This window comes from Vipera berus (genome assembly GCF_964194415.1).
Source record: "Vipera berus genome assembly, chromosome: 3".
Taxonomy (NCBI): Eukaryota; Metazoa; Chordata; class Lepidosauria; order Squamata; family Viperidae; genus Vipera; species Vipera berus.
The window spans coordinates 10824423-10845221 of NC_138204.1; the positions used below are offsets into that span (position 1 = coordinate 10824423).

Below are 20799 nucleotides of genomic sequence, written 5' to 3' on the forward strand. Positions count from 1 at the left end.
ATTTATAGGCGGTCGCCGGCCAATCAGGAACCGACGGAATCCCTCTCGGGCCGCTGAGGTGACGCCTCGACGCCCCACCCCCCCCACCGCTTCCCCAGCCCGCTCGCGCGGAGTTTTCGTCGCGCATGCTCCGTGGCGGAGGCCGAGGCGGGAGGGGAGACCAGCGTATGTGTAAAATGAGTGAGTGAGGCGGGGGGGAGAGCAGGAGGAGGGCGGAGGAGGAGGAGGGCAGAGGGAGGAGTGAAAGGGGGGGGCGGCGGGCGGGAGGGAGCCGCTCGCCAGGAACCCTCCGAAAAAAGATGGCGGCGGGCTCGGATCTGCTGGATGAGGTTTTCCTAAACGCTGAGGTGGATGAGAAGGTGGTGAGCGACCTGGTAGGCTCCCTGGAGTCACAGCTGGCGGCCTCGGGCCACCACCACCCGCACCACAAGGCGCAGGAGCCCCTCAGGGTCGCCGGGGGGCTGCTGGGGAACCATGTTGTGAGCAGCGGCAGCAGCGGCAGCAACAGCCCTAGCCCTAGCCCAGGAGGAGGAGGAGGAGGAGGAGGAGGAGGAGTAGGAGGCAATGCTAATGTCCAAACAGAGAACCCCGGCAGCCGCACCACCGGCAGCAGCAGCACCAGCAGCACCACCGTCGCCGCCGTCGCCGCCGCCAAGATGGGACTCAGTGGCCCGGAGATCACCAAGCCAGGTAACCTGGCGAGGCAAGCCGGGGCGGGGGGTGGGTGGGTTGCCTCCTCCTCCTCCTCCTCCTCTTCTTCTTCTTCTTGCCCTTCTCCCTCAGGAACGGGGGCCTTCCCCCCCCCCGGGCTGGCTCCCTTTCTTTCTCCCCTGCCCCCCTTCCCCTGGTGGGGGCAGCAACTGGAGGGTGCCAGGGGGTGGCATGGAGTTGGGGAGGGGGAGGCGGCGAAGAGAGGGAGGCCTTCCTCAAATGCCAACCCCCCCCTCCCTAACACCCTATTTTTGGCCGGGACGGGTCTCCCTCCTGCCTCTGCTGCACCTAGAGCCAGGAGCAGATGGGGGTGGGGGGGTGGGGGGTGGGGGGGTTGAGTGTTGTGGTCAGGGAGTGCGTGTCTGGGGGTCCTTTAGGGAAAGAGGAGCCCTCTTCCTTCTCTGGGGGGGGGTTCCCCTCCTCGGCTCACTACCTGCTCTTAATTCTGTCATCTCTCTTGTCTCCCCCCCTCTGGAGTGTTTTGGGGGGCTCCTGAGGACGAGGAAGGAAGAAAGACCTTACCTTTGGACTTCTGTGCCACCTTTCTCCCGCGCGTTCCTGGAGCCTGGAATCAGAAATGGTGCTCCCTGCCCTCCTTATCCATTTCGATATTCCCTGGCTGTCTTGGGATTCTTTCCCCTCCCTGCCTGAAGTGCATTGGGGAGGGTGGGGGGCTGAGAGAAGAAATGTTATTAATCACAGCAGCAGCAGCAGCTTCCCCTGGGAAGAGGAAGTGATGGGGGGACCTGAGGATCAGGAACCCCTTTTGTATAGATCTCTTTGCAAATACGGCAACCGCTTAACTGCTCCTCCTCCTGTGGTTGTAGGGGGTTATGCCCCCCCCCCAAACCTTTTGCTTTTCTTGAAATAATATGCCAGGCTGGGCTATGCAGAGAGTCGTAGCACAACCTCTGCTTGCCTGTGGGACTGGAAGAATGACAGTCCATCTGTAAATGTTTTCCCCCCCTTGTAAAAAGACGGTGCACTCTGAAGGAGTATGCTAACTCCAGTCCGTACATGCAAAGGCGGCCTTTTAAAGAAAGCGAAGGCAATGCTGATCCATTTATCCCAGCACAATTCCAGGTATATTCCTATGTATATAATCTCTCCCCCCCCCCCACACACGTTTCCAGTTGCTCGAATATTACAAGGACGCTGTTGCTTGTCATGACACCAGGTTAACGAAAGGGGTGGGGTTTCAGAGAAATAACCTTCCCTTAGTCCTGATTTCTGTGACCCCGTGTTTCTGACTTCAGTCCTTCTATTTGTGTTTACTAAATGCAGAGCCTGCGGAGACAGGGCTGATTTAAGTGACACTGGCAGGTTTTGGTAGGGATATTTGCTTTCTGGGGACATCAAGGAAAAAAAACACAACCCCCCTTTTTGCTTGTATTTGTTTTCTTTTGAAAGCAGGGCAATTGAACAGCAGGATTTAATGATTTTAAGAGAGAGGATGACGTCCCCTACACTACCTTTGCAACCTTTTCACTTATGTCACTTCTCTACTACTTCAGCCCCACTTTTTCAGAAGATAAGGAGATGAAACAAGGGTTAGAGACCATGGGGTTTTCATTTTTTTTTTACTTTTTCCTGTCTCCCCCCCTTGCTAATTTTTCACTAATCTGATACAGTTGCATGAGCAGACTTGCAGTAAAATGTCATTTAATGTAGAGTTATAAACATCCAAAGAGGGGAAAGGGGGAAATTGAAAACTTAGTTTTTTGCTGTACGTCAATGCAATTTGTATTTGTTGGTGTGACTACTTAGCCGTTCATGGAAGAGTGTTGTAACCATCAGTAGAGAGGGAACAGTAGCAAACTCTTAACTCTTATCATAAGATTTTTTTCCCCCCTTTTGCAGTAGTTGTTTCGATACTGGGGATGTATTGACACACAGGCAATATAGTTCGTGCTGGACTTATTGAGCCTCAGAATCTTTTGTTTACTTTCTGACCTTTTATATTGTAATGAAACTTTGTTTTATTTGCAGGAACTGGTGGAGTGCAAGGGAGTGTTATCAATCATAATGCCAGGTCCCAGGGCTCTACGTTGGATGGGACCACTACGACTAGCAGCAGCACCACTGCAACTGTCCAAGGTGGCTCTGAAGCTGCTATTACCCCAGGGACCCTCAATCAGGGCAAATCAGTGGTAATCAGTACCATGGCGACAGCTTTATCTACCAGGAATGGTAAAATTGGGACCACTGCAGTGCAGACTTTGAATGGAAGTAACGTGGTGATGAATTCCCATGCTTCTTTCTCAGCCACTCCCATAACAGCAAATCCTACCGTGGTCCCTGCTGTTGCCCCTCTTGTTAACAATGGACCTGGAAATCTTGGAAAAGTCAACACCGTGAATGCTGTCTTGCCATCTGCTTCAAGTACTGTCATCCAGACTTCTTTCCTTGGCGCTGGAGTGTCCTCTGCCTCTTCACCTTCACCTACAGTGATCTCTTCACAACAGACCCCCAATATGGGGGCCGGGGGGCCAACGGTAGCATTGGTAAGGCCGCCCATTCATGCGGCAGGACCCTCATTGGCTGCCGCCACCCAAAATGGGAGCAGTACTGTGATCAATTCAACCATCAACGTGGGAGGTTTCCCGACTGCAGCTGTTGCAGCTGCCACGGTTGGTTCAGGGGTGTCTCTGCAGACCTCTCTCGTGAACAGCCAGCCAGGCTCTGGGGTATCAGCTGCTGCACCCACCACACAGGTCATCAAAGCGGAGTCTCCTAAAACTATCGTGCAAGCAGTCACCCAACAGCAAACTCTGGCTGCAGCTGGCCAGCCTAGTACTACAGGGGGTAACATGATCATTGGGCAAACTATGCAAGCTGGCCTGCCCAACGTAGCTCCTAATCCTGGTGGAGTACCTCCTGCACCTCCAGGGACTCCCACAGGCCTGGCTAAGGGTGCTGCCAATACAGTGGCACAGAGCCTGCCCAGGACTGCGACTGCAACCACCGGTGGAATCAGGGCAACTTTGACTCCCACTGTTTTAGCACCTCGTCTGCCTCAGCCTTCTCAGAATCCAACAAATATTCAGAACTTTCAATTGCCACCAGGTAAGAAAAGACTGGAGAGAAATTCCTATTTTGCTCTAGACCTGCATCGGGATCTCTCTCCTTAACTAAAAGCGTTTGGGAATTCTGCGTATAAGCACGGTCGGATAGCCTTTGGGACGGGATGTCTTTGGGGCTGCCTTTTGTCCTGCAGTTGTTGTTTGTGAAGTAGATAGCATAGGCAGCCCTCGACTTACAACCGCAGTTGAGCCCAGAACTTACTCTGCTAAGTGAGAAATTTGCTAAGTTGAGTTTTAAGCCAATTTTCTGACTTTTCTTGCCACGTTTGTTAAGTGAATCACTGCAGTTGTTAAATTAGCTGCATAGTTGTTAAGTGAATCTGGCTTCCCCATTGACTTTTTTGCTGGTCGAGGTCGCAGAAGAGGATCACATGACCCTGGGACACTGCAACCATCATAATATATGAACCAGTTGTCAAGCATCCAAACGTAAATCCTATGACCATAGGGCTGCTGCAACAGTCATCAGTGTGAAAAATGGTCATAAGTCACTTTTTTCAGTGTAACTTGGAATGGTTACTAAATAAAACTGTTGTAAGTCGAGGACTACCTGTAGTACAAGAACTAACGAGAGATCTTGTGTTGATTTGACAGCATTTTTAAATTGGACTCAGTTTTTAGACTATTTTTGAAGAAAAGAGACTAGGTTCTGAGCTTTTCTCCAATATCTTTGGTCTGTTGATTTTCTCTTTAGATGTGTAAGCATGGGTGAGGACTAGAAGTGCAAGTTTGTTAAGAAGTGAAAGCTGAGATTGTTCAGTTTCTAACAGTACCTATCAGCTCCACAACTGCAAATCATATCGATGGTTTTTTTCAAAGGGGCATATGACATCTACAGAATTTAGGGTTTCAAGTGCACATTGGCTTAAATCTTTTAAGCGAATGCATGGCATGATAGCTTTTTCCATGCGTGATCAAAGTAGCAAACCTAGTATAAAATGAAATGTTATGTTAATATATTCAGAGAAGATGAGCTGTCCTAGGATGTGTCTAGTCTTCATACTTCTCTGTTTTAGCTTGCTGCTGTTGCCACAGAAGCAGCAAAGAGCAAGCACAATTTGCTACTCTGGAAAAAAATTCTGTCAGTTGAAAATTATCAGGGACTATATGACATGTCTACAGTAACATTCCAATTACATTCTGTCCTCACATCACCTCATTTTGTGTAATGCTGTATAGCACATGCAGTCGCTAAGATCATGTTTGAAGACATAGGCGGGAGTTTCTGAGTCCAAACCTAATTGGATGGCATGAATGTCATTGCTTCCATGTAATGACGAAGGCAATATAAATCTAAACTTCAGATTTAGTAACTTGAGATTTTTTTAAAAAAAATGTTTCGTATTGAGTGTTACATAGGCAGCTTTCTCACATTTTGAGAAATATCTTTTGAATTCTAGAAAGATGATGGCAAGGATCTGAATGCATTCCCAGATCCTTAGACCACTTAGTTTTAACTTAGTTTGAGTGTCCGTGGAGTAGTTGAGTGTAAGATGTTTTATTTGCAAGGCGTATGTTTTAATGTGCTTCTTTGAAGGGCTTTAAATAGCAAAAATAGTATTTGTCTTGAACTATACTCTTATCTATCTTGATCTATGCTTAGACTGATAGGCATATCATATAAGAAGTTAAGGATTTTACATTGCTTTTCTGATGATCTCCGAGTACCTTGCAAATTGTAACAAGTTACCTAGCTAGCTTTTTACACATTCAGAAAGCTTTGGACGCTTCCATTGTTAAAATCTTCCTGCACCGCATGTTGCCTATTGAAATACAAAATGATGCTCCAGTGAGTTTGGTCTTCTTGAAGAAACTGTCACGGAAATGACAGTTACAAAGGACCACTAGTACCCTTTTTGTAAAATGAAAGGTTCCCCCCCCCATTTAAAAAGTTGCTAGCTTTCAAACATGTGCCTTAAATGTGACTCAGTGGGTGGTTTACTCTCTAGAACAGAGGTCCCCAACCCCTGTTAGGAACTGGACCGCACAGCTGGAGGTGAGCAGTGAGTGAGCAAAACTGCGCATGCGCAGGATCTAGGTTGTGTGCTCCTCCTTCCTTGCCTCCTCTCCTCTCCCCCCCCCAGTCCATGGAAAAATTATTTCTACGAAATTGGACCTTGGTGTCAAAAAGGCTGGGGACCGCTGGTATAGAACATTTGGATTTGTGATCATGGCAAAGTACCAAAACTTCTTTCCAAGAGGAAAATTAAGGTCTTTGCCGGAAGCTCTGTTGCACTCACTTCAGTAAACATGCAGAGAATTGGATAAGGGGCATCTCTTTAAGTTGCATCTCTTGTACTGCATGCAAAAGGCAGAATGTCATAGCAGAAATGTTTTTGCGTAGTCCAGCTGGCTCAGGAATTCTGGGAGTTGAAGTCCACGAGTCATAAAAGAGCCAAGGTTGCTTACCCCTGGTCTAGAGTGCAATATTAAAGCACCTGATTCTGTCTTAAGTGGATATAGTTGAAAGAAATTGTAATGATGTCAGATTGAGGGATATTTGGGGTACAATACAGAGGAATATACTTTTGTGTTTTGGCACCTGAAAAGAAATGATATCGTTTAAGAAAAACTGAAAAAAGTTACTCTGAGTGACACTTGCACAAGAACCTTCAGTGATGGAGGGTGCATAGCAGTTTAGCAAGCCTAAATTCTTAACTGAAATGTTTCTTGTAGGGCCTCCTCACTGAGCTAATATGCATATTATATATAGTGAAGACATCAATTGTGATCAAGTTTTATAATGTGAAGTGCCTCCACTATGGAATTTAGAAAATCCGGAGCATGATGCAGATTGCAGAACATTGTTCAGCTCTTTTGCGTACCAGTAGTTCTCGACTTATGACCCCAATTGAGCCAAACATTTCTGTCGCTAAGCGAGACATTTGTTAAGTGAGTTTTACGATCATTTTACGACCTTTCTTGCCACAGTTGTTAAGTGAATCACTGCAGTTATTAAGTTAGCAACATGATTGTGAAGTGAATCTGGCTTCCCCATTAACTTTGCTTGTCAGAGGATCACAAAAGGTGATCACAAGGCTCTGGCACATGTCATAAATATGAGTCAGTTGCCAAGAGTCTGAATTTTCATCACCTGACCACAGGGATGCTGCAACAGTCAGAAGTGTGAAAAATGGTCATAGGTCCTTTTTTTTCAGTGTCACTAAATGAACTGTTGGAAGTTGAGGACTACCTGTAGTTTAATAGATGGGCTATACAACTAACAGCGTTCCGTGCGCCTTTGGCGTCTAGTCATGCCGGCCACATGACCACAGAGACGCCCTCGGACAAGCGCTGGCTCTTCGGCTTTGAAACGGAGATGAGCACCGGCCCCTAGAGTCAGAAATGACTAGCACGCATGTGTGGGGGAACCTTTACCTTTACCTTTTACAACTAATCTGGCCAAGACAAACAAGTTGGAGTAAAAGCTTTCGTGCCCCAAATGGTGCAAGTCCTTAGAAATGAGGAAGAGATGAGGAAGAATGTTACTGAAAATCTCCAGGGTTCAAAATAAGATTCAAGATTTACTCAACCCTGGACATTTATTGGGATTTTAAAAAAAATATATGTGACACTGATTGGAGCTTTGTACCTCCCTCCTTCCCAAATTACTGCTAGCTAACCCTCTGTAATTAGTGCAGAATGCTGCAGTTAAATTGCTCAGTAGGTCTCCTTACCATATGTATGATGGGTCTATAGCCAAACTTTTACCTCAGTGCCATTTTCCTATGTTGTTATTGGTTTATAAGACCCTAAACAGTTTATGGCTAGGTTATCTAGACTGTGTTTGCTCAATGCACTAATGTGGCTTGTTCAGTCTAACTTTATATACATTGTGCACGTGCAGTCTTGGTTTAATCACCATGGTTTACATTTTTAATATGTTCTGTGCCTGTGGTAAATTGCGGCTTGTTGAACCAGAGCTAAACAAACGAGCGTGTGAACTAGGTTACTATCTAGTTAGATTTTAACAGTCTGTGGCAGATGTTTTGCTTATTATGCAGTGATTTACTTGAGTTTATTTAACATGTGGAGGAAGACAGGTTTTCTTGTGTGTGATGTTTCTGTGGAATTATTCTCCTTTGGAGAGTAAATAGGTTTGCAGAATAATACCCCATCAACGATAAAATATGTATTTTTTTAGCCTGAGATACTAGACTGCATCATAACAGATTCCCTAAATAATTTATTTAATTCAATTTACAGTAGATGCCACCCAATTTCAAACTGATTCTGTTTGTAATCATATGATTTATTTTTTTCATGGGATTTTATTGCATTTTAATGTATTACATAACTCTCTTGATTTTATTTTTATTTATTTGTTTGCTGCCCATCTTGTAAATGAAATGATTCTGTTGTAATCTAAGATAAAGGATAAGTTTAAAATGCAAGTAAAATGCCATTGAAAGTACTTAATTGAATAAAAAATGACATAATTTTTTATCTATCTATCTATCTATCTATCTATCTATCTATCTATCTATCTATCTATCTATCTATCTATCTATCTATCTATCTATCTACCTACCTACCTACCTACCTACCTACCTAAACAATTTCATTAAAAAATTCTGGTCACCTTGTTCCACTTTGCCCAGGTTCATTCTTTTCACATGAATATTCTTCACCTTAAAACAAAACAGTGAAAGATAATGGGGCTGATGGAAGCGGCTGATAATATCTTGGAAATGATTAATGGTGGATTTTGCTTTTGGTGGGATCCAGCTGAATAGGCTGCCTGTCTCTTTGTCTTTTGATATCTTTTTTCATAGCATGGAGGCTAGGTGAGTTGTTTTAGACAGTTTGCATTTCATTTGTCAGATTTTGGCATTGGTTTATTTCCCTCTCCTCCTATGACATCCTTTATTTTGGAGGATGTGAATTAATGTGTTTGGGGCTGCTGTGCTGCCTTTTATGAAGTGTATATACTTCTGCTGTTGGTAGGAAGTAAGTTGGTGATTCTTTAAGTTTTGGTAAATGCAAAGCTGCAGGATATTTGAGGGCAGTAAATGAAACTGTAAATCTCAGGATTTGTTGTCTTAATGCCTCAGTTGCAGAGAGCATGTTCCTACGTTTGCACACAGCAGCATTCCAGTTCCTTTTCCAGAAAAAAGCCTAATTCCATTACTTTTGGATCTGTGGTGAAGTATCCTTGTATATCCTCATTCTGTTTTGAGAGTATGCTAGGTTTAGGGACTTTAGCTCATTAATTCAACTACTGACAGTTGTGTGCTCTCCAATGGAAAGGCATTTCTTCTTAGGCATCCTTATAGTAAAAGTTCTGAAGGATTGGGCTCTGAAGCATTAGAATACAGGTAGTCCTCGTTTTACGATTACCATTGAGCCCAATATTTCTGTGGCTAAGTGAGACAGTTAAGTGACTTTTGCCTCATTTTGCGACCTTTCTTGCCGCAGTTGTTAAGTGAATCACTGTAGTTGTTAAATTAGTAGCATAGTTGTCAAGGGAATCTGGCTTCCCCATTGACTTTGCTTGTCAGTAGGTTGCAAAAGATGATCCCGGGACGCTGAAACTTTCATAAATACATGCCAATTGTCAAGTGGCTGAATTTTGGTCACATGACCACAGGGGTGCTGCAGTGGTCATAAGTGTGAAAAATGGCCATAAGTCCCTTTTCTCAATACCCATTGAAACTTCAAACGGTCACTAAATAAACTGTTAAGTCGAGGATTACCTGTACTTTATTCAGGGATAATGATGTTAATAGGATGCTGCTGAGTCTCAAAGAAAACTGCTTCTTAGTTTACCTGGTTCACCTTTTGGTTTACTACTGATCTTAGGTGTTTATTCCACTTATTAATATTTTTATGAAAGTAGGGTTTGAAACATTCAATCATTTAGCCTTTATTCCTTACAATTCCCTGGTATTTTCCAATGTTGCCATTCTCCAGCCTAATTTAATTATAATGATGCACAGGGAGAGAAACAGGAAGTCCTTCATAGTTATATATTAGGTTTTCAGTTTCATGTGCAATGTTCACCCATGGATGAATTTATGAATTCCTATTTGGACCATAGATTTCTCTTGTGTTAAAACTCTATGAATGAAAATTGGCTTAAACGACATGCTAGTGTGCAATGATGGAGAACGTCAGGAGAACATGGTTGCCTAATGTCGTTTGTACAAAAATAGTCTTACATATCTCCCCTAATGCCTGAAAGTGGTTTGGTTGGTTGAGGTTTAGTTTATTACGCAAACCTTTATATAACACTTTATAATGCCTTGGTAAGACCACACTTGGAATACTACATCCAGTTTTGGTTGCCACGATACAAAAAAGGATGTTGAGCCTCTAGAACAGGCATGTCAAACTGCCGGCCCGCGGGCGGATGCATCATGCCGAAACCGCGCCCACTCCATTGCCAGCAATGGGGAAAATGTGTGATGTTGCATGACATCGCGAGTTTGACCTGCCTGCTCTAGAAAGAGTGCAGAGAAGAGCAACAGAGATGATTAGGGGGCTAGAGCAGAGGTCTCCAACCCTTTGAGCACCAGGGACCGGTTCCATGGAGAAAGGCTTTTCCACGCACCAGAGAGTGCATGGTTTTGTGTGCTGCCTGCATCCTGTGGATGGGGCTTTCCTTGTTTGTGCAGACCGGTTGCTGGCATGCCGCAGCCTGGTACTGGTCCATAGACCGGGGGTTGGGGACCCCTGGGCTAGAGGCTACAACATATGAAGAACGGTTGCTGGTTTAATGAAAAGAAGGACTAGAAGTGTACATGGTAGCAGTGTTCCAATATCTAAGGGGCTGCCACAAAGAATAGGGGTCAACCTATTCTCCAAAACACCTGAAGGCAGGACAAGAAGCAATGGACGGAAGCTTATCAAGGAGAGAAGCAACCTAGAAATAAGGAGAAATTTCTTGACAGAACAATTAATCAGTGGTACAACTTGCCTCCGGAAGTTGTGCGTGTTCCATCACTGGAGGTTTTTAAGAAGAGATTGGACAGCCATTTGTCTGAAATAGTATAGGGTTTCCTGCTTGAGTTGGGTGTTGGACTAGAAGACTTCCAAGGTACCTTCCAACTGTGTTATTCTGTTAACCCCAGTTATTGTGGTTAGCAATAGCATAGGTGAATTCAACAATACTTGCCTTAATAAAAAATAATGATTAAATTATTCCTGTCTTGGGCAGACAGCTGGACTAGAAGACCTCTGAGATCCTTTGTAATTCCAGATTTTTAGAATTCTAAGTACATTGTGGTGTTGTGCAGTACGTAAACTGTATGCTTGACTGTCTCTGCAATTGTGTGCATTCATTTCCTGCATTTATTTTTTTGACCTCTTTCTTCTCTTCTATGTTCTTTTTGTTCCTAACATTTCATTCAGGAGCTGCTTGTTCAACTGTACTTTTTTCTTAAATATTTTTGTAAAGCATGACATTACCTAAATGTTCCTAACTATGAGTATATTTTTAACATATAGGTTAAAAAGGGTAAACTTTTCTTCCAAAAGGAAAAGTTTGTTACTAAAACCCCCTGTCTTCTTACCTTGTTTGTTTTTATATTTTGCGCTCAAGTCAAGCTCTCCAAAGAGATTAGATGCCTGGTCTCATAAACTTCTAGTTGTCTAGTGGTTGACAAGTCAGAAAAAGTTTAGTTGAATGACATGAATGACTCCTAGATATTGCAAATATCTCTCGGTTCTAAACAAAGGATGATTGTTTGTGAATATTCCATCTTTGGGGAGAAAAATAAGAGAACTGTCTGTTATTGCGACTGTTCACAACCTGAGACATGCTAACCAAGGTGCAGACTTTTTTCATTAGATCATTCATAGATTTTGACAGCTCCACCTTTCTGCTTGTTGTTACTAACCCAATTAAATTATCAAACCAAAACTCCCAAGTTTTTTTTTAATGCTCAAGATGGCAAGGAAAGCTATATATGAGACCAGAAGAACTTGGGTACATATTCTCTGTTTTGTTACAATCAAGAACCTGTGATAGTTTTATGTAGGTGTTATTGTGTCATGAACAAGGTTTTAAAAGGTCAACCCGTTTTGTGTTTATGTGGTTTTTTTTTATTTTGCAGTGTGGTTATTTTTACATACTCACTGCAGTTCTGGTATTTTCCTGAGAAATTAAATAAACACTTTATTATTTATTTATTTATATATTATTGGGACTTATATGCCGCCCTATCTCCCGAAGGACTCAGGGCGGCTAACAACAATAAAATACAATAATACAAAAGTTAAAAAGAAATTAAATTAATAGCCCCAGTAGAAAAGTTAAAATTAAGTTAAAAATTTAAAACATTATTAAAATCCCTGTCAGTCCAGGTCAGCCTGATGGAAAACGAGTGTTTTGAGGCCGCGGCGAAAGGACCGGAGATCCGGGGCCATCCGAAGCTCAAGGGGGAGCTGGTTCCACATGGCTGGCGCTCCCACAGAGAAGGCCCTCCCCCTGGGGGTCGCCAGCCGACATTGTCTAGCTGACGGCACCCTGAGGAGGCCCTCTCTGTGTGAGCGCACCGGGCGATGGGAAGTCGTTCCCGGCAGCAACTTTCCTATGTTACTGATGGCTTATATTGTACTCTCTTTTTTGTCTTAAGCAAAGAAGGCCTAAGAATGTTCAAAAACTGAGAGGCAGTTATAGAGTATGAAATAGTTCCTCAGTTTGACATTTAAGTCTAGAGAGGATTTAGTGTTACCTATTATTTCTTGGTTGCTGTACTTTCCACAAACCAACACCATCAGGTTAACTATTGTCTCCCGTTTTCCTTTAGATATCATTTTTATTAAAAATGTTTTAAAAAGAAAATTAAAAAAAAATATAAAGTAATATAAAGTAAGAAAAAGAAAAGTATCAAAATGAAAGAGAAAGCTAAAAGTGCAAGAACAGTTGTTAGAACAGTTAATCAGTGGAACAACTTGCCTCCAGAAATTGTGGGTACTCCAGTACTGGAGGTTTTTAAGAAGAGACTGGATAGCAAGGGTAGGCAACCATGGCTCTTTTATGACTCGTGGACTTCAACTCCCAGAATTCCTGAGCCGGCATGGCTCAGCTTGGAAACCTCTCCCTTTCCCCTCAGCACGGCTGGCTCAGGAATTCTGGGAGTTGAAGTCCACGAGTCATAAGAGAGCCAAGGTTGCCTACCCCTGATCTAGGCCATTTCAGTATATTAGTTAAGCATTACCTCAGGGATAGGCAACCTTGGCTCTTTTATAACTCGTGGACTTCAACTCCCAGAATTCCTGAGCCAGCATGGCTCAGCTTGGAAACCTCTCCCTTTCCCCTCAGCATGGCTGGCTCAGGAATTCTGGGAGTTGAAGTCCACGAGTCAGAAAAAAGCCAAGGTGGCCTACCCCTTTAGGGTTTCCTGCCTGAGCAGGGGGTTGGACAAGAAGACCTTCAAGGCCTCTTCCAACACTGTTATTCTGGTAAAGGGGCAAAAAAAAAGGAAAAATAGAAAAGAAAGAAAAAAGGATACAAAGAAATCGCTTCCCATCTTCTTTTTAGCGATTCCATAATTATAAATTTACCTCTTACGTTATGGTTACAAGATAACTTTCTTCTTTCTATAATCTATCCGGTCTAATCATCAAAACCATAAATCATAAGTTTATTTTATTCTGTTTATGCAAAAAAGTCTACGAGGGTTTCCTCTCAGCAGCAAGTGTAAATATTTTCTCTGGTGAAAGAAGACAATTTGGCTATCTCAGAAAGTTCCATCTCTTCACCAATCACTCCTCCATAAGGCTGAACCTTCCTATCTCTGTGCCTGTAATAATCTCTCTGCAGTTATCGTGTACAAAAGTAAAGTTCTATAACTTTTTTTACAACTGTTTGTCCATCCATCCAAAGGAAAAACTGCTAGTTTTGATTGTATATTAAACTTTAAAATTCTCTGAATCAGTGTATTTATTTGCACCCTGAATTTTCTTGCCTTTTTACACATCCACGAAACATGTTAAAATAGCCTGCCCCGTTCTTCACATTTCCAATGTAAATTTGAAGCACCTTTATAAATTCTAGTCTAGACAATTTCTCTGGTGTCATATACAAATGGTACATCATTTTTATAAATATTCTCTTTAAGATTTTTAACATAATTTCAATCCTTTCAGCCGCATATTTTCCCATTGTTCCATTTGTATAACTGAAATGTTTGGCCCACTTTACCATAATAGTTTCACTTGTTCTTCTGTTTCAAATTTTAATAAAAGTTTATACATTTTAGCAATGACATGTTCTTATTCATGATTCAGACTCAGTCTTACAAACACAAAACCATAAATTCTTTGCCTGCTTTAAATCCTAATAATCGTAAATTAGAGAATTATTGACAACTACATTCTTGTGCCACTAGTTTTTCTCTTGTTTTTATTTTACATTCCCTTGACAAAATTCTAGTACCTCACAATAAGTTAGCCATAAAGGTGTTTTTCGGGCAGAACCTGGGTTTATATCTATTCCATATTCTCAATGTGGCACGTCTAACATAATGATTTTTAAAATGTACATTAAACTTTGATTGTGCCACCCAAATCTCAGGTCGTGTCCTTCTAACTCCCAAAGCTTTCTATTTCTAACCAACACCCATCCTTTCATCCAAACAAAACAGCAAGTTGTAAAATACAATTTCACATCGGGGAAACCCAACCCTTCTTTTTCCTTTGCATCATGCAATGCCTTATGTTTAACTTAAAATGCAAGCTTTCTCCCACCACACAAATTTAGACCTGTCCTTTTGCCACTGTTGAAATGGTGCATCAGTTGTCAAAACAGGTATTGTTTGAAAAAAAAACACCACGATATTCTGGGCAAGTTATGGAAATTCTCCCCCCTCCCCGCAATGACGCGTAGTTTCTCCCATCTTAAGGTATCTTTTTAAATCTCATTCTGTGTCTTAACATAGTTATTTTGAAATTCATATTTGTCACAGTGATACCTAGATACCTGCAACTCCATTTAATGAGAGAATTTCTCTTTTTCCCCTTTTCCTTTCCTGAATGCTTGATTACCAAGGGGCAACATTCTTTAATATATTAGAATCTGCGTGGAAGCAAACACAGTAATCCACAAAAGGTGCCTTAAAAGTCTTCCTGTTCCTGTCTCTTGATTCTGGGAACCCTGTTTCATATTAGTGACAGAGGGAAATGAGAATTTATAGGTTAAGAGCAGCCTGCCTCTAATTTAATTAGGGTTAGGGAGAAAATACTCTGAGGTCAGATTAATATCACCCAGGTATTGTACTTAACGGTGGACGTGATTTCTTATATGGAGTCTTTCTGCAGGTAGCTCTCTGATAGATTTCTTTCGACATCAAGAAAACGAATAAAAAAAATAGTAATGTGGGTAGCAGAAAGTTTCTTAAAACTACACTGAAAGACTTATTTTGGAGTACAGTTCATTGATATCCAGAACAACTGGATGTAGTTCATTTTTTAAAAAAGAGTGTATCATATTGGGTTTCAGATTATTCCGGCAATGCATATTATTGTCTTGGAAAGAGGGCACAATAAACTGTCAGATCAAATAAGAGCACTTCCATTCAGATACACAGTGATTTCTTACTGCTTAACACTAAAAAAAAAAGTATCTTGGTCAAGTGATAAAACGTTAGTAGAGCTTCTTTGAGTCCCGCTTATCTTCTTTGAGAGCCAACGCAGGCGGTTTTAAGAAATGTATTTGCTTTTGCAGCAGCGATCCATTGATATTTCAAGTCACCCTTTCCCCCATGAACTGGAGGGGTGAAAAAGAGAAGAGCCCAGTACAGACTCATCAGTAAGTAGGATGACCCTCACAGAGTAGTTTAGCAATGGAATCATTGACTCAAAGGGAGCAGTTTCTTTTTAGTGGACATGGATGGCCAAGTGGAGGCTACACAGATGTCAGTCTGGGATGCTTTAGTTTGCATTCATGTACTAAATGCGAAGAAGGGACGCGGTGGCTCAGTGGGTTAGGACGCTGAGCTTGTCGATCAGAAGGTCGGCAGTTTGGCGGGTCGAATCCTGAGTGCCGCGTAACAGAGTGAGCGCCTGTTACTCGTCCCAGCTTCTGCCAACCTAGCAGTAATGCAAGTAGAAAAATAGGGACCACTCCGGTGGGAAGGTAACAGCATTCCGTGCGCCTTTGGCGTCCAGTCATGACCACGGAGACGTCCTCGGACAAGCGCTGGCTCTTCGCTTTGAAATGGAGATGAGCACCGGCCCCTAGAGTTGGAAACGACTAGCACGCATGTGTGGGGGAACCTTTATCTTTATCTTTACTAAATGCGAGACTCAACCCCGTAGCTGACATGATCCCTTCCAACCCTGATTCTGTGTGAGCTTTTTGTAAAAAAATATTCCAACAGTGACTGCTATTTTGCCCAGTTTAGTCGTAGTTTTTAAACCCAGGTATTGCATTTACTGCATAAGTTATGGTTTATTTTATTTATTTATTTTTTCCAAATAACTCAAGGCGAGAAACATATCCAACATACCTTCCTCCTCCTATTTTCCTCACAACAGCAACCCTGTGAGGTGGGTTGGTCTGAGAAAGAGTGATGGGCCCAAAGTCATCCAGATGGCTTTCAGGGCTAAGCTGGGACTTGAACTCACAGTCTCCTGCACTTTCTAGCCTGGTGCTTTAACCAGTAGACCAATAGCTGCTGCATTTATGTGTTTTACCCGGAATAAGACATTAGGGCTTGCTTTAGGAAATTCAGGGTGAGATGACCCAGCCAGTAACTGATCCTGCAATATATGCCTACATCCATAGCAGTTGGTGTGTATAACAACAACAACAACAACAACAACAACAACAACAACAACAACAACAACAAAGGGTTTGAATGGCTTCTCTCCAAATCTAGCTCTGTGACTTCGTCTCACTGGTTATCTTGTGAGAAAGCATTTTATGTAACATGCACAGATGTTTGGTAGCCAAAGCAATGGTGTGCTTTTGTAAATAACTGAGCTATAATTTGAGAAATGTTAGACATAGTTACTCTTAAGATGTTGCATACTACAGGCATGTTTGGGCTTCTGCATGCTCCAAAGCACCTTTTGCAAATCAAATACGAAGTGCTATGTAGTCTTAATATGATGTATGGAGCAAACAGCCAGTATAACACAGTGTTAAGTTGTTGCACGAGTACCTCAGAGACTCAGAACCAAGTTTATTTCAGCCATGGAAGCTGAATGAATTAAACATTCCTTGCTGACCAAATTGGACAACAGAGCACTATATGAATCACTGAGAGATCTAGAATGAAAGGAGGGATAGATTTTGAAGAAATAAAATAACTACAAAAAACAGGCTGAATTGTTTGTTAACATGTATTGTTAAAGTTAGTTACATTTTGCAAAGTTGTGTACATGCACTTAACTGCACTAATCATAAATGATATTCTCTGGAAAACCCTATAAAAAGGAAATAGAGGCCTTAAAACGGTATCTAGAGACCAGGGCATGTGTAAAGTTACAAATCTATTAGTTTAGATTTCCCTGAATAAACAGTTGAAAATTCAGAGAATGTCCTTCATATCATTTGTATGTTAGGTTTTCCAGTGTTTCTCAGCCCTGGCAGTTTGAAGATGTGAGGGCTTCGATTCCCAGAATTCCCCAGACAGCTGTGTCTGGGAAATTCTGGGAATTAAAGTCTATACACCTTCAAACTGCCAAGGTTGAGAAATTCTGAACTATTCTACTAAACTTCTTTGACAAGTTTCAATTGTGTTTTCAGAGGACTTGAATTTGGAATGGGTGTCCCAATTACCAGTGTAACATTCATTCTTGCAGTGAACTGCTCAAATGCTGGGTGTTTAAAAACAAGGCTTAAGTGTCATTTCAATAGTGACCGGCAGTAGGGACAAAGAAAATGGACCTATCCGACAGAAACATCTTCAATCATTGCAGCTTTTAAATCTTCCTGCTCTTATATTTTCTTTTTAAATGCCAGAGATGGACATTGTTTCAGCATGCAGGCTTGTTAGAATTGTACCTTAATGAAAGGGTGGCAGTTTGAGTTTTTGTCAAATGCAGTTTGAAAATTATTTGCTAATAATGTGTTATTACAATCAGTTTCTGAACATTCCACTTCTCTTTTAATCTGTGGTTTCAAAGTGGATCCCAAATAGGAAGGAGAACAAGGTAGAATAATGACCTCTGACAAAAGGGTATTTTCTACTTTCTATAAGAATACAAAGAGAGTCATAATGACCTTTCATTTTATCCTCTGTATCTGTACTCCCCCATATGCAGGTAGTCCTCGACTTATGAACACAATTGAGCCCAAAATTTCTGTGGCTAAGTGAGATATTTGTTAAGTGAGTTTTGCCCCGCTTTACGACCTTTCTCACCACAGTCGTTAAGTGAAATCACTGCAGTTGTTAAATCAGTAACACGGTTGTTAAGTGGATCTGGCTTCCCCCTTGTCTTTGCTTGTCGGAAGGTCACAAAAGGTGATCACATGGCCCCAGGACACTGCAAGCGTCATAAAAAAAATATGAGTTAGTTGCCAAGCTTCCACATTTTGATTACGTGACTGTGAAAAGTGGTCATAAGTCACTTTTTTCAGTGTTGTTGTAACTTCAAACAGTCACTAAATGAACTGTTGTAAGTTGAGGACTACCTGTATATGAACGGGTTTCAAGTGGATTCAGTATAGCAGGCATAACACGAACAGGATCTTCTAGAGCACTTCAGTTGTATTAGAAGAGCAGATTGTTTGTCTTGTGTACTTGATGCTTGACCCTTAAGATAATAAAGGGAGCAAAAGGCTACCAGGACCTCGTTCATTTGCCATGTTCAATAAAACTCTCCACCACAACCGTCCATACTTCATAGAGATGGTTCTCCACTACTCTTACAAACATTTCTTTAAAGCACTGCGCTTTTAAATATGCTAGAGAAATATATAACTTGAAATATAATGAGAAAATATCTCTAGTATTCCCCCAATAGAAACTCACACTGTGAAGAAATATCTATGTGGAGATGGAGGCGGGGAAGGCCAGTCATGTCCCTGAGACATTGTTGGGTTCATTCGTTGCACTTAAGTTACATTTTGGGGTATTTCGATTTGGATTAAAGCGTTCTACAGGTAATCCTCGGCTTACAACAGTTCATTTAGCGACCGTTCGAAGTTACAACGGCACTGGGAAAAAGTGACTTCTGAGCATTTTTTGCACACTTATGACTGTTGCAGCATCTCCACGGTCACACGATTTACATTCGGATGCTTGACAACGGGTTCATATTTATGACCTTTGCAATCTCCCAGGGTCATGTGATCGTCTTTTTGTGATCTTTGACAAACAAAAGCAGTTGGGAAGCCAGATTCGCTTAACACCTGTGTCACCAAGTGAACAACTGCAGTGATTCACATAATAGATGTGGCAGGAAAGGTCGTAAAACGGGGCAAAACTCAACTGTGGTCATAAATTGAGGACTACCTATGTAAACCTGTCTTTTTTGAGTTGCTAGCTGTTGTTGGCTTGTTATGCAAACTCGGCCAATTGTAGTCGGTTCAATTAAACATACTTAAGTACAGATAGTGCTCGATCACAATGGGGACCAGGATTTCCATTGCTAAGGAATGTTCAGTGAGTCCCACCTGATTTTTGTGTCTTTTTTTGTAAGGTCATTAAGCAAATCCAGCTTCCCCCCACTGACTTGTTGGAAGTTGGCTGGGAAGGTGACAAACAATGACTAGTGTAATATATATGCCAGTTGCCAAACGCCTCGGTTTTGGATCATGTGACCGTGGGGAGGCCGTGGTGAGGAGGACTAGTTGTAAGTCACTTTTTCAGTCCTGTTGTGACTTTGAACGGTCACTAAACATGGTTGTAAGTTGAGGACTACCCGTACAATTGGCTGAACCTGAACCCCTGAGGCCCCCCTGGAAACTTCCAAAATATGAAACCACATGATAGAAGATTGTTAAATGCACGACTAGAATGTAATCGTAGTATTTCAGTTTTCAACTTAATTGTAAATGAAATTAATTTTAATTTTTGTCCGGGTCATATCAAGTCCATTCAGTAGTGTTAAAATGAGGTGTGGCTTAAAAAATGAGGTGTGGCCCTTGACTAAAGGAGACATCAATCTAATTGTTGTGTAAGAATGTGGCATTTTCTCTAAATGTCAAGGAGGTGAACATTCCCTAGATCAGGGGTGTCAAACTCAATTTCATTGAGGGCCGCATGAGCATTGCGGTTGCCCTCAGGGGGCCGGGTGGGTGTGGCCAGGGTGGGCATGGCCTACTGGGTGGGCGTGGCTACAGTGTGTATGGCCTACTGGGTGGGCGTGGCCAGCTCTACATCGTTCGCATCAAGGGTGCCTATGGGGGCCCGGGCAGGAGTGGGACAGATCTGAGGGTCTCTGGCAGAAGGAGGGTCTCTGGGCCAGGGCCAAGGCTGTGGGGGCCGTTCCCTCACTGTTTACAGGATGGCTTCGCGGGCCACATGAAACCACTTCGCGGGCCGGATCTGGCCCCCGGGCCTTGTGTTTGACATGTCTGCCCTAGATTGTAAATGAAAGTTATTGTGGTTATTGTGTTGGAGGATGGCCTTGGAGGATATTACTGTAACAGTTATTGAAATGTTCCATTATATAGTGCATTTGTTAGTACAGGTAGTTCTTGACATACAACAGTTTGTTTAGTGACCATTCAAAGTTAACAACAGCACTGAACAATGTGACTTAGGACCGTTTTTCATAGTTACGACCTTTGCAGTATTCCCTTGCTCATGTGACCAAAATTTAGATGCTTGGCAACAGGTTCCTATTCTATGACCGTTGCCGTGTCCCAAGGTCCTGTCATCATCTTTTGCAACCTAAAGTCAGTGGGGAAGCCAGATTCACTTCACAACCATGTTACTAACTTAATAACTGCAGCGATTCACTTAACAACCGTGGCAAGAAAGCTCGCAAAATGGGGCACACCTCACTTTAAAAAAGTCTCACTTAACGAGAGAAATTTTGGGCTCAATTGTGGTCGTACGTTGAGGACTACCTGTACCGTAGAGTGAATAGGCATGCCCGGTTG

General features: G+C 42.4%; 1 protein-coding gene across 2 annotated transcripts in view; it reads left to right on the forward strand.

The window, feature by feature from the left end:
- Nucleotides 1-299: 299 nt before the first annotated feature.
- The window catches only part of TAF4 (TATA-box binding protein associated factor 4), a gene marked incomplete at its 5' end in the record, with an annotated part of 86089 nt that continues 65589 nt past the window's right edge, over nucleotides 300-20799 (forward strand). For both annotated transcript variants that reach the window (XM_081322577.1, XM_081322578.1), the window contains 2 exons: nucleotides 300-690; nucleotides 2701-3777. In XM_081322577.1, coding sequence (XP_081178703.1) covers nucleotides 300-690; nucleotides 2701-3777 — 1468 coding nt within the window. The remainder of the gene's footprint in view (nucleotides 691-2700; nucleotides 3778-20799) is intronic.